Below are 13,353 nucleotides of genomic sequence, written 5' to 3' on the forward strand. Positions count from 1 at the left end.
CTTCCTTTGAACGCTCGTAGTTTGTTTATTTTTTGGAAAATTTTACCGCTGTCAGAGCGGCGAACTTTCGAAAATGAAAAGGAAAGTATGAGCGGTTGATAATTCGTGAAAATTGTCAAATACAGGTCCCGGCAACAAGGTGGCGTTTATATCCCATAAGTAAAAATGTCAGCCACTTATAATCGGGTTGACGAATTATCGCTGTATTATCTTTGTGGGTTTAAAGCGGCGTGACTTTTTTCAATAATAAAACAAGTGCAATTGTCTCCTACCGCGCGAAACGAATTTAAGACAAGTCACGAGTGTGCTAGTCGTTGCAATTCGGCACGTTAACTGTGTCCGATGCAGTAAGAAGTGGTCGCAACGTGTTATGCCGGCACAGTATTGCGCCGTTTGTCAAATAAAACGTGTATCCGAAAATGAACAGGTCAGGGCTGTGCCAAGAGTGCAACAGACTGCAGGAGCGAAGGTGCACAAATTCGTTATTCACGGGAGCACGCGTCTCCCGTCCTTGATTCCAACACAACCGGTGTACAGCTTCCGAAGTCGGAAGCTCTGAGAGTCGCCTAGTCGGTGCAAAGGTCGGATGAATTACACGTGCGTAACGCAACGCGGTGAGTCGGAGGAAACATCGCGGTTAAGAATATCCTCCGGTTATTCCGCGTCGTGCGTCAGGAGCCCTTGACACGGCCCTGAAGTTTGCTGTGAGGCTACCGCTTACCAGCAATACGATCCAGAGGATGAATAAGAGGATGTTTTTAACCAACAGAGTCTTGGGATTCTTCGAACCCTCCCAGCTTGTCGCGAGATCGATGATTCCCGGCAGCAAAAGCCCCATCGAACTGAAGCAGAACGCCGCGAACAGACCCAGAAGCGGTCCCAATTCCGGCAAGGCGACGGCTACCAGAACTTGTTGCGAAAAGTGTTAATTAGGATGATCGAGATCGTTCCGTTCCTCATACTTGTCGTGCGAGGAATGTCGGTACAGCGATTCGTAGAAAAGATTCCAGCATTGTTTACGAGGCAAAGATTACAGGTGTTACATGTGTACGTATCACACGATATCGTCACGGTTGCGGAGAGGTATTAAAAAAACATGGTAGAAACATTTTTATCCTCAATATCGAATTTTTGTACAGTTTCATTGAATTTTCACCAATGCGTCAGCAAGGTCGGTACCGTCTATTATTTTAAACAGTCTATTGTGCAATCCGGAACGAACGTGCAGACGCACGAATAATAAACTGGTTGCTTCTGATGAACGTGTAATAAACAAGTTGTTCCCGACCGGTCACACAAGAATACCATATTCGTACGCGATGAACGCGTGAAGAAGAAAAAAAAGAAACAAAAATAGAAAATATAAAAATATCCGGTGTTTTCAGTTAAAGTAATATTTTTCAGAATTATAAACGGTTCGTTTATGCCATACTTGTACATTTTGATTGTAAATTTCAAAGTCCGTCATTTTCAAACCCAATGAAACTGTTGCAAGCGAGCATTGTTTCGGATCTGAGGATCCCTTGTCCGAACTAATTGTAGCATAATCGATAGTTCCTTCCGGCAGTTGAACGTGATGTCGATGGTCGGAGTTCGCCTTCCTCGACATCACGTTTTTACGGTGATACTTTAATCACGGTCTACTTACTCGTGACTATGACCCCGCCAATGCGAAACACGATTTCGAATATCCTTCGTTTATCCTCGTTGACCTTTCCCATTATTTGCGGCCATATTATAGAGACTGGAACGAAGTAATGTATCGCGTACCCGAACATTACCGACAAGGTAATGGCTATTTTCACAGCTTGAGCAGCTCTGGAAATGGCAAACAAACATCATATTCTTTCACAGGTTTCGCGCGTTACGCGCATGTATCTGAGTAAAAGAAAGCGTAAGAACTCCCGATACGTTGATAAAATCTACCGTGATGGAAAATGATTTACACTCCAACAATAATGGTAGTCTAATGTAACCGGTAGGGATGGCCGTTCGTGCATCCAAATATACGGTATGTGTATATTCGGCTCATTGGAGGAAGATCGGATGAGAAGGAAAGGGGAATCCCTTGCAGAATTGCAAGAATTTCATTACGAACCGCGACGCAGGAAAATAATGTTATACACTGTACATATGTTGAACGGCTGCGTAAAGATGAAAAACAATCGACCGCAGGTATCAGTTATAAAGGAATTGTAAATAGTCTTTCAAGAAGACGCGAAGACCGTGTCAGGCTGTCCTACCTGAAACTCGTGGTAAACAATTTATGACATTATAACTCACGGTTCGTCCAGAGGCAAGTTTTTAATGACGGTGTCGCAGGGATTGATGTACTTGTTGTATCCAAATAATCCGAACAGCAGGTATATAGTCGAGCTAAAAGTCATGGATATCGCTAGTATGGTCGGCAGGTGATCGGGCGTTTTCATTGAATTCTCCAAAGGCATAAGGAGGCACATGTTGTGAAGCGCGAACAGGAATATGGTGCAGTAAACAGGCATGGCTACGAAGTTTGTATACGCGGTCAGACGCGAGGGACTCTTCATGTCTTTGAAGAAATAGTAGAGAGTGACGAAGAAGCCCGCTATCAAAAACAGGCTGCCAACCACCGACATCGGGGTCAGGTACTGCAGGTTTGGGACCAGGGAGACCAAGCAATAGAACGGCGCGGACAACAATATGTATATTCTGACGTCCCAGACTATCGTGGAGAAGTATTCGATTACCTGAAAAGGTGAAAATCGTGTTCTCAGTGATAGTAACTGTTGACCTGTTCGATGATCAGTGCCATGATCAGACATTCGATACGCGTACTTCGATGACGCTCGACCTGACATTGCCTTATCTGTATTTGCATTTGATTGAAGAGTTCTCTGCTCACCTGTTGAAACGAGGTTGCTACGTACAGAATGTATATTATGACCGTCTGGTATTCCGCGAAACAAGCCATGACGTTTGTTACGGCTTTAAACGTCCTTCCGTACTTCCTCAAAAATTCCGGTCCGTATTCAAACGACGAGCTGGCCACTTCTCCCAAGTCCAAAGAAGGCACTCGAACACGCTTGCAAAGAATTTGGGCGCATCGTACCTGAGAATGATTGTGATTAGCTTACGAGAATAATTATTATCCAGAATCGGTTCGTTTCGCACTCCCGACTTCTCCGTAGTATCATATTATTTTTCAATCATTCTTTGGAATTATTCACTTACGGTTGTTATCGCCGTGTACATTGTGACGAAACCCGTCAGGATGGAACAAGCCGCTCCCGAAATAGTGCCGGTCTCTTTAAAAGCCCGCGGCAGGAAAAGAAGACCGCTGCCGATTGTAGATTTGAATAGATGCATGAAAACGGCTGCATCTCTGTAATCAGATCTCCTCCTAGATCGAGATTACAGTTTTGGGGGACGAGAAATTTTTCAATTTTGCCATCATTAGTTTCACAATAATAATTATCTTTCGTGCTGCTGCGATAAATATTTCAGACTTACACGCGCGGTGTCTTCGAAGCGTGTAACAAGCCATGCAAACGTTTGTGTTTTATACCCTGGAGAAAATTTCTACAACTACGAATTTTTACGCAAGTCGGAACACTTCGTATCATTTCTCGACGACTTGTTAATTTTCGTTAACAATTGTAGTAGCTTGTAAATTTTTTTATTGAAAGAAATACAAATTTTCATGGTAAAATTGACGAGTTTGCTTGAGAACCTATGCACATGTACAATTTTGTAGGAATACAATTTTTTGCACAAAATTGTACGAAATTTCCGAACATCCCTAACAATTTGAAGAAAAACGTTATAGAAATCATTTTCACCAGGGTAGCGTATGCAAATTACGGGCTACAGAAAGTACAGCGTACTCACGAATTTAAATTTTCCTGGGATCGATGTAAAAAAGGATCATATTCGTCCTCTTCGACTTGTGCTGATCTACCCTCTGACTCTCCGTGCTTTAAACCTCCCGAAGGCTTAGCTGATTTTTCAACACGCTCGCTCATTGTCAGTTGACTAATCTATCTGGCTAGATATTCATTCGCGATATTTGTCGGTATAGAATAATTTCAGCAAATACCCACATTTGTATCATAGAATTGATTGTAAAGTATTTAAACAATTTTAAAAGGTTATATACATTACCCGATGTCAAGTGTCCCATATGTTTGTCAGAAGCAAAAAAAGCATTCTACGTACCAAACAATTGACGAGTGACAACACACACCTGGAAAAACTGGAAGTGCCAGGGTATTTAAAAGGGGTCATTAAAAAACCTAGAATTTTCAGGGGATTTTTAATTTGGTCATGGAAAATACTGAAAATATCAGTTTTCCATCATGGGAATAAGAAATGATTTTTTGAGGTAACAAGTTTTACTTTTTTTCGTCGAGATAACAAATTGGCTTAAATTACCTTTTTTGTACATCATATTTTTCTTCAATTCGAATTGAATTTAAACTGAATAATAACAATAATAAATAAACCTGGATAATCTCGAAGAGAAAACCTAATCGTGAAACAGTAGTCATAAATAAAACGCTGGTGGAAACGTTTGTTGCACCCAACGTATAACATCGGAGCCTCGGTAGCGCAGTAGGCAGCGCGTAAGTCTCATAATCTTAAGGTCGTGAGTTCGATCCTCACCCGGGGCAATATTTTTTTACTCTTCCAAAAGCTCTTTTATTTGGTGTATTGCGAATGGATTCTCGATGTCAATTAACGCCAGGTAATGTCAAGTTCATCACGTCTGCCTTTCAGACCTGACGCTGATCGACATCAAACATCCAAGTGTTTCTTGGTATTGAGCAAAAAAATTCTTTCTCTGAGGTTGCATCCGTTGTTATTTTATAAAAATATTGATATCCTAGTTTTATTTTAGTTGAGCTTAGTTAAGAAGCGTCTTCACGATGCAATCTGAGGTACGCGAATCATACGCGTGTAAATTCAACTCCTGCTCAAGCGTTGGCAATAAAAATAATAGACTGGTTATAAATCAATCGGATGCAATTTTTTCTTTCATCTAATCGTGAGTGCGTTGACTGAAGATATACCATTCCTCTTTGGTTCAACCCTTATATTCGGGGGGCAATATTATCGCTCTGCACTTGCCGCCCCGTTTTACAGAATCCCAGTGTAAAATCACGTCTGTGAAACAGAATACTGTAATTTCCTCCGACCTACCGGTCTCCTCACTATATCCTTAACCGTGGAGTAACGTCCATACGGTTCGCATTCTTTATTGGTTTGAATTTCGAACGAGTCGAAGATAAGATACGATTTGTTGTTGTACATTTACAAAGAAATTAAAATAAATTGTGTGAAAACGTTCGCAAATAAATTTATACACAATGAGGGAAACACCGTTATCAAATTGTGAACGAAATTTTATAAATAGAGCAATAGCCGAAGACACGGTAAGTCAGAATTGTACTATTCATAACCTCTTGTTACAGCACGTTTTTTTGTCCACTTATTGTTGGTCTTGACTTTATAAAGTGTACGTATTTCAAACCTATATCAATATTGATTCTACCTGTATATCCTCCACGGTTAGAACAAAATTATTGCTACGTTAACTAGTTTCTAACCTATCATTAATGGGTTTTCCTAATTATCTTATTCAGCGTTTAGATGGACGACAATTACTGGAAGCTCGACCAGTGGAAATCCATTTTGGAGCAAACTGGGGCTGTTGTCACGTAGCTTTGGGTGAAACTAAGTAAGGCGTTACATCTTATGTTACTGCCTAAAAATTCATATTTGTCACTGGCTGTACACTTTTCAGAGCAATTGCCCAAGTATCCTGTGATATTCAGCAGCCAAAGGCATCTCGTCCAAATGAAGGCATGCTTCATATCAACGTTGAGTTCAATCCTATAGCTGCCCCACACTTTGAAGCAGGCAGACAATCTGAACTTGCAATGCAAGTCAACAGGCAGTTGGAAAAATGCTTTAAAGATTCTAGATGCGTCGACTTGGAGTCTCTCTGCATTGTAGCAGATGAGAAGGTGATTTTAATGCAGCCGAATTAACTCGAAAAGAATATTTTTGCATCAATTGCTTTGCACTAAGTTCTTTGATTAGTGCAATGTGAGAATGCTGCATAGTTAGTAATGATTTACGTAGGTATGGAACCTGCGGGTAGATGTCAACATTCTCAATCACGACGGCAACCTTGTCGATTGCGCTTCAATCGCTATACTAGCTGCACTGACACATTTTCACAGACCGGATGTCACTACCACTGGTGATTCGATAACTATCCATTCGTTTGCCGAGAAAGATCCGCTCCCGCTAACGTTACATCACTATCCAGTATGCGTTTCGTTTATTGTCTTTGAAAGGTGAAGAGAGAATTTGTTAATTTACAATCAAATAGTCATTTCTCAGTTTACTTCAAGCTAAAAGCATTTTAATCTTTTTCAGTGGCCAAATCGTTATGGATCCTACTTACATGGAAGAGAGAGTAGGTGCATCGCAATTAACCCTAGGATTAAACTCTTACAGAGAGCTCTGCAGCTTGCAGCTCTGCTATTTGGGCAAGACATCGGTGACGGCTGATATGGTGCCGAGCATTTCGCCCCATGCAGCTAATTATGCTAACAAATTAGTTACGCAGATTAGAAAAGCAGCACAGCAAGATGTTGAAGCAAAGTAGGTTGGCTTCATTTCAAGAGTTCAAAAGCGTTTCTGCATCCGGAATGTAAATCTTGGTAAGAACTTGTACCGTTCAACAATTGTAATATTTATACAATTTCAGGTACAACAAAGAAGATCGCGATGTATGTCGATTGAAGGAATGCATTACATTCGGAAAATTGACGGCAATGACAAAACCTAAACTCAGTATTAAACTCGCGCACTGGGTTGCTGGGAAAAGCAGCCCCAAAAGTGGTGAGATTAGTGGCCTAGTTTGCATTAATGATGTTTACTATAGCTTGGCAATCAAAATTCATAAGAGATCAGTGGTTGGAGTAAATATCAAAAATTCCCACTCTTTGAAAATTTGTAATATCGCATTTGCTGTTATTTATATTATAATTTGGGGTTTTGTAAAATTTCGTTTTCAGATATGGAGACCAGTGATTTCCAAGATGAGGATGACAATATTAAAACACTTGGGCATGGATCTGCTGAGCTCATTACTAATATGGTACACATTTTCTTGTATTCGTTTTCAATGACAAAATTAGCATACTTCAATCTTAGTTATTCAAACGAGTTGACCTGATATAAATATTTTGTTTAAAGTGCTGAACTTAAATTTTTACCAAGTTCAATCATCTAATTTCGCACTGTATAATTTTCGAAACTTGAAACTATTCGTGTTATTACTTTTGTAACAGAGTAAATCAGTCGGAGAGGGAGGCCCCAATACTTGGCAGGCATCTGACGAATCCTCTGATGATGAAATCGAAGATATTGAAATCTTACAGGAAACGAAACTAGAAAAAAAAGTGTTGGACGATATAGGTAACCTTTTCTGTTATTTGCCAAATTTAAAATACCCAATAACTTTTTTAGATTTAGTTTGGAATATGCTCAAAGGTTTCCAGGTCGAGCATTTTACACGATTACATTCAGTGACTTCATTTTTTTCCCCTAATAACGATAAAACTTTTTTGTCAAGTACTTTAGACAAGTTCAGTTTCGGAAATTTTACACAGCATACGTAACTACTTATTAATAATTCATAAACACTTCAATAGCAATACTTTTACAGATTTAGGTGGCGACAGCGAAGAGGAAGATACTGTAACTGTCAGCAAAAATGATATCATGTAGTTTAATAGAAAAATGATCCCAAACATTTCTTGCATTCATTTCCACATGACAATTTCTCTCATTCCCCGTTTCAAAACATGCATTTATAAATTTATCAGAGTGCAAAGCTTGTGATGATACGTCAATTAAAATTATGAAGAATCTGTGATGTGAACTGTTTGCTCTGTACACAATTTTTATTCGATATTTTATTTCACAATCAGCGAACTTAGATTGTGTAAAGACATACCGAAAATGAAGAACTTTTTGCGAAAGGGAGTGAAAAAGCAACACGATTTTTTTATATAAAAATGTATCTGGGTCGAATAAGGTACACCATAAATCTTATCTGCAAATATTTTTAGGTACTATGTAGGGGAGCGGCGGGCAAAATGGGTCCCCTAAGGGAAAATAACATTAGAACAGTTTCGATAGTGCTATTTTTTTCGTCTTTAGCCTAAGCCTACATTTCAAGCGTTATCGAAAACTTTTTAAATCTCATTTGAATGTAGAGAGAGCCCATTTGCCTGCCTCTCCTCTATAAAGTTCATCCGTATTCCCATCTAAATTCAATATCACCAAACATTTTCCCTTAATTCGTCGATACTATTGCACTTCGCGTTAGTTGATTTATTCCCTGAGAGAATTTACACTGAATTGTTCAAGTAAATCGAATTGATGTTTGGAAAAAAAAAGGCAGAAGCACGATATTCCGTTGTGAAGAACGGTTTTGAAAAGTAAACCATTTTTTTTAGTTCCATATATGGATACGTTCAATTCATGTATAATTTACAAAAAAAATTAATTTCGAAATCAGCTCAATTGTATAGAATTGAAGTGGATAAATTATTATTCCGTATAACGAATTTTTTTTACTTAGTTTGAAAAGTGGATATTTATATTCTTAGAAATAAATTAAAAATACATTGATATATAATATAATAATCTCAATCATAAGAATTGAGGGAAAATAAATATCACATTTAGATTTAAATATTTTCATAATGTTTCTAGGGCTATCAATCTATCTTAGTTTTGTGTCGAAAGCAATCTATTCGATATACCTTGCCATACGATTTCCAATGTAAGTGTAGAGGACACCGAGTGACAAGTCCATGTTACGTAGGTTCACTGGTCAATCCATTCTTCTGATCTAACTTGTTAGCATTAGTCTTAACAGTGAATATGAAGAATGTGAGAGCTTCTTTTTCCACGACAGGAATTGTCTTGAAATGTTTCATGAGCGTCTGTAACATTGCAAAGCAAAATAAGCATTAGTTGACATTCGTAGTCTTTCTCCGCATCCATCTATAGCTGGTTGTATGATTTTTCAAGATGATAAATAATGGAAATTCAATTTACATCTGCTAGTTGAGCTTTGTTCAGTCCAGGTCGTGTTGAGATTTTGTAGTGACGTTTGTAACGGCGCAAAGTTCCGACTTGAAGCTGAAAAAGGTCAGCTTCTGGCAGATCGTTATCAGTTTCACCCGAATCCTCTTCGGACTCCTTTCGCCTGCGTTGCTGCTGTTGCTGTTGCTTGGACCTGGCGCAGAGTATAACTTGCTTATGATATTCGCAGATGTATATGTGACGGGCCTGAAACAAACAAGAAGCACTGTGATATTGCCGATGAGAACAATATTTCCTTTACACATCGAAAACCTTTCGAAGGTAGCAACTTTTGCTTCGATACAAATGTTTGAGAACGTACCATGTGGTCAAGATTGAGCTTGAGACGTTTCTGAGTGACGGTTTTCTGTATTCTCTTACTGTACGAGGCGTTGCTGGTAGGACGAGTACATCTCTCTCCCTCGTCCACCAGGCAACAAATTTGATCCGCGGCTCCCCTCGAGTCTTCTTCCCCGGTGCTAAAGCCGTTCATGATGAGCGGTGAAATTTACCAGATAATTAACAGACGTATCAGAGATGGTTCAAATCCACATGAGTTTGGTGCCAGATGCGGTGCTATCTGTTTCAGCCGGACATTTTATCCGATGCCGATTGACGCAACGTGTGACGTGACTTTTATCAAACAATTACCGCTAGGTAATTACAAAATATTTTAAATGATTGTTAGGTCTAATATGCGAAATGGTTAAACAGATGACGGTCCGGTCCCTGTCTTCTGGCATTAGAATAGCAGTGAAAGAACATCTTGCGAACTGCACAGAAATATCGTCGGGAGGTTGAATAGCGACAGGTTGATAATCCGGCGCAAAACTACGTTTCGAACAATATTTTATACGCTTTTTTAACTATAACCTCGACAACGTAATTGGAAAGTTGAACACGAATTGTTTACAGATGAGGCTACGTTGCGGTAGTGGATTACAAAACTGGGAACGAGAGTTTCTTGGAAATAAAAATTTTTACTTCGACAGCCACATCGGCGTTTTCGTTAAATATGTATATTATTCTTATTTACACTTCCTCGGTTTCTCTCGCACACAACGCAGCCATGCGCACACGCACACAACATCGCACAGTTTTCGTCCAACCAACGCAGTGCGTCGTATTACGTTTCGGAATCCCGAACGATTCCGAATTCAGAAGACGGGGACAAATTATTACTCCCTGTTTCCAACCTTGGCAGCTGGCGACATCTATAACAATTAACATTTGACCTCGTCATTTTAAGTCGCGTTTAACGCGACGTTGGGCGTATTTAAATGCGAAACTACCGTGCGAAGATGATTTTTATCCATTTATTCGCTCTGCTAAATCATTTAAACCCGCACTCGATAGATTGCTTGTAAAATTTGGAACTTGTTTGTTGCTTATCGTTTCTCCCGCCCTTTTAACCGGCAGCCATATTGTTGGGGGGGAAAAAGAAACGCTTCAAAACGTAAAAGGTCGGCGCTGATTGGCTTACTTTTTGCGGCTTATCTGAAATAAACCAATGGTGATGCAGATTTTCCCCGTATACTTCCATATGCCGCATAAGTGGCGTGGGGTCGCGATATTCGAAGCTGAGAATCCTTTTAGCTGTAGAAGACTGTTCAGGTAAGAAAAATCCGATATTTTTCTTCAGAGATATTGACAGATTGTAGTTGTTAACAATCAATATGCAGAAATAATTCACCAGTGTTGTGCCGCGTAAGAAAGTGTATATTAAAGTGACGATGTGCCTCGTTTGATCGTACGTTTTATTTCCACACAACCGTCATAGCAAATGGCTGCCCAGAGATACGCCGAGATATATTATTTTTCTCCGCTTTTACGTCTCGCCTCTTCCACGTAGCTGAAATCCTACATCGCGACGTGAGAAAAAATCGGATTTTCATCGACGATTTTAATTATCGAATAGAAATAACCTCGCAGGCGTATCGTTATTGTTAAATCGAGCTGCCAAGGCTACGTGCTCCGCGTACCCTGAATCCATTTAGCTGCTTACGCTATGCATTGGCATATACAGTCTTATACGTGCCGTCGTATACTCGCAAAATAAGCGTACGATGCTCCCCGATCACGCGACCGGAATATCTCGAATAACCTCACGTGGATGTGTGATTTAACAAAATCGAGACCCACTTTCAGTCATCAATTTCGCAAATAACGCCGCCTTCATCGTAATTTCGGTTAACTAGGTTTTCCCGCCTGCGGGCAAATTACTACGGCGGCATCACCGCCTCTGTCAAACTTGTACAGGGCGGCTGATTACGCCAGACCTGCCTAGCATCGCGGACTCGTTGTTTTCTTCATATCCGCGCTGCATGCGACGTAGGATAAACTCCATTGTCGTCGCGTATTGCATCGTGATGCGATCTTATTACTAGCTAAACGAATGACTAGGCGGTCGGCAAGGAGGACCGTCAGGCGGGAAGGGAAGGGAAGGAAAGAGAAAAGAAAAGACGAGACGAGACGAGACGTGAACAAGTAGCTCCTCCTGGCCTCTGCGCTATGAGAGGCTCTAGGGGGAACCGAGATGCAATCAATGTATACCGTTCGTATCATAAACGCGTCTCTGTATGCAAGCTGCACGCTAAGCTGCCGCTGTACATTCTGAATATGAATTTTTATTTTCCTTCTGCGGTCTCTCTCGGCTTTCGATTCCTCTTCGCTCCTCCTCCCCTCTCTGACAATTTTGCTTACCCTACAAATTCCTAAGCTCAAAACCGAGAGCGGAAATTTTTCGTCGCTATAAAATTCTTGTACTTTTTAGATTCCTTTTCGAACTTATTACGTGATACCGATTGCTACTTTCGACGTTACGTTGCTTCGATATTTACTATACTCGCGTAACGGTGTTCTTTTTTATATCTCTGACGTATAACGCCGTCTTGTACACTAATCAATAAAATTCGAATTTTGGATTCGGATTATTTTTTTTTTTTTGTTATTTACACAATCGGAAACGATCGAACGTTTGGTTTTCAGTTTTATTTCTTTGTCGAATTTCGTTAATGATACTACCTCGACATCTCTTTCCATGTGTGTTTTGTTTTTGTTTTTTTGAAACCAATCTAGACGTCTCCGTCTCGACATTCCATCGCCGAAAGAGTCTGTAATTTGTTTCGATGATTTTTGTAATGATATCTGTAGTTTTACTTTAAACACAAAAAGAATGCATCATTTGATCAAGGCAACCACAATCTAGATCTGTCTCATACGTGTATATATATATATATATATATATATTTATGTAAACATGTCCGTTCTTCCAATAACTTGTGAATTTACTCGCTGAATGTGTCATATGCAAATTTATATCTCTCTCGCACATGCGAGAGTTTCGTAATTGTGACATTGGATTACATCCAAACAAGAAAGCGAAGAGAGGAAAAAGAACTTCGTTGCATTATAACGTCCTTCTTACAAGCAACTATAAAACACTGGAATAACAACCATTGCACAGGCAATTAACTTGGCAAAGTATTGTCGTAAAAGTTTTCTTCTCCGAAGATGTCGCCTAATCTTGCCTGGATCCGTTAAAAATTATCGAGCTTAAAATTATTATTTGATATAGTATTTAAATAGTCTTATCAAAAATACCCATCGCCACTATCTCAACGTATACGAAAACTGTGGAAAATTCTCTTCCTATAAAAGTTGATAAACATGTTTTGCATCGTTTTTGAAACCGACTGTAGCATTATAAAATGTTAAGGCGTTGAATGGCGACCATCTTTTTGTGTTCCTCGCGTAAAATCAATTACAGTGTCCCGAATAAAAAGCACGTCTTTTTCCTCGCTCACCGGTAATAAGCTATCTCTGAAAATCATAAACAGTCGTTTCTGGTAAGCCTGTAAGGAGCTACGTAACCTTGCCTGCCTGTGTACGATGAGACATGTATGTATGTACGCCGGTGCGCACCGTTCGTTGCTGCGCTAGCGCAACGCAGCACTTTTCGTTTATACATGTGTGCATACGAGACACACGGTCATACGCGCGCGTATCTTACGCGTTAAATACACACACGTACGAAGGTGCGTGCACGTTCCGTGCCTGGCGCAGCTCGGCTCTTTGGTTCGCTTCGTACAGCTGCTGCCATCTTGAGGAAAGACTTCGAGCCGAGCGAAGCCTGGCGGCAGCCATTTCTAATAAATCGTGTGACGTTCGTCGGGGTTTATTGTTGTTGTCGCCGCGCTGTAG

At 40.1% G+C, this 13,353-nt stretch overlaps 4 protein-coding genes and 1 non-coding gene across 5 annotated transcripts; 2 read left to right on the plus strand and 3 right to left on the minus strand.

Annotated features, from left to right (window-relative positions):
- Positions 1-1,639: 1,639 nt before the first annotated feature.
- LOC124184411 (proton-coupled amino acid transporter-like protein pathetic) lies at positions 1,640-2,543 on the minus strand. The gene is made up of 2 exons (XM_046574069.1): positions 2,284-2,543; positions 1,640-1,818 (listed from the first exon to the last, which is right to left on the minus strand). The coding sequence occupies exons 1-2, from the start codon at positions 2,499-2,501 to the stop codon at positions 1,641-1,643; spliced, it is 396 nt and encodes a 131-aa protein (XP_046430025.1). The 5' UTR covers positions 2,502-2,543; the 3' UTR covers position 1,640.
- Positions 2,535-3,442, minus strand: LOC124184806 (proton-coupled amino acid transporter-like protein CG1139; the record flags this gene model as incomplete). The annotated part of the gene is made up of 3 exons (XM_046574909.1): positions 3,211-3,442; positions 2,882-3,088; positions 2,535-2,726 (listed from the first exon to the last, which is right to left on the minus strand). Coding segments are annotated over exons 1-3 (534 nt in total), but the record flags the coding sequence as incomplete, so codon positions are not given.
- Positions 3,443-4,576: 1,134 nt separating this feature from the next.
- Trnam-cau lies at positions 4,577-4,649 on the plus strand. Its single transcript has one exon. It is a non-coding gene; the product is annotated as a tRNA-Met (tRNA).
- Positions 4,650-5,030: 381 nt separating this feature from the next.
- LOC124184408 (exosome complex component RRP45) lies at positions 5,031-8,446 on the plus strand. The gene is made up of 9 exons (XM_046574065.1): positions 5,031-5,411; positions 5,622-5,716; positions 5,783-6,005; positions 6,124-6,341; positions 6,424-6,651; positions 6,758-6,891; positions 7,068-7,150; positions 7,344-7,470; positions 7,721-8,446. Exons 1-9 carry the CDS (start codon positions 5,346-5,348, stop codon positions 7,780-7,782), a joined length of 1,236 nt encoding a protein of 411 aa, XP_046430021.1. The 5' UTR covers positions 5,031-5,345; the 3' UTR covers positions 7,783-8,446.
- On the minus strand, positions 8,361-10,295 carry LOC124184410 (histone deacetylase complex subunit SAP30 homolog). Its single transcript, XM_046574068.1, has 3 exons — positions 9,473-10,295; positions 9,124-9,357; positions 8,361-9,008 (listed from the first exon to the last, which is right to left on the minus strand). The coding sequence occupies exons 1-3, from the start codon at positions 9,641-9,643 to the stop codon at positions 8,880-8,882; spliced, it is 534 nt and encodes a 177-aa protein (XP_046430024.1). The 5' UTR covers positions 9,644-10,295; the 3' UTR covers positions 8,361-8,879.
- Between the last annotated feature and the right edge of the window lie 3,058 nt (positions 10,296-13,353).

This window comes from Neodiprion fabricii, chromosome 6 (assembly GCF_021155785.1).
Source record: "Neodiprion fabricii isolate iyNeoFabr1 chromosome 6, iyNeoFabr1.1, whole genome shotgun sequence".
In the NCBI taxonomy this organism is placed as follows: Eukaryota; Metazoa; Arthropoda; class Insecta; order Hymenoptera; family Diprionidae; genus Neodiprion; species Neodiprion fabricii.

What these genes read in the sequence shown, in the direction of transcription:
- LOC124184411 (XM_046574069.1), bottom strand. Translation starts at nt 2,501, where the DNA reads ATGCCTGTTTACTGCACCATATTCCTGTTCGCGCTTCACAACATGTGC. An exon ending in AACTTGCCTCTGGACGAACC is followed by an intron (nt 1,819 to 2,283) that starts GTGAGTTATAAT and finishes TGCCATTTCCAG; the next exon opens with AGCTGCTCAAGCTGTGAAAA.
- LOC124184410 (XM_046574068.1), bottom strand. Translation starts at nt 9,643, where the DNA reads ATGAACGGCTTTAGCACCGGGGAAGAAGACTCGAGGGGAGCCGCGGAT. An exon ending in AGCTCAATCTTGACCACATG is followed by an intron (nt 9,358 to 9,472) that starts GTACGTTCTCAA and finishes TGTTTGTTTCAG; the next exon opens with GCCCGTCACATATACATCTG. An exon ending in ACAAAGCTCAACTAGCAGAT is followed by an intron (nt 9,009 to 9,123) that starts GTAAATTGAATT and finishes GCAATGTTACAG; the next exon opens with ACGCTCATGAAACATTTCAA.
- LOC124184408 (XM_046574065.1), top strand. Translation starts at nt 5,346, where the DNA reads ATGAGGGAAACACCGTTATCAAATTGTGAACGAAATTTTATAAATAGA. An exon ending in TCGTTTATTGTCTTTGAAAG is followed by an intron (nt 6,342 to 6,423) that starts GTGAAGAGAGAA and finishes AATCTTTTTCAG; the next exon opens with TGGCCAAATCGTTATGGATC. An exon ending in GAAAAGCAGCCCCAAAAGTG is followed by an intron (nt 6,892 to 7,067) that starts GTGAGATTAGTG and finishes TTTCGTTTTCAG; the next exon opens with ATATGGAGACCAGTGATTTC.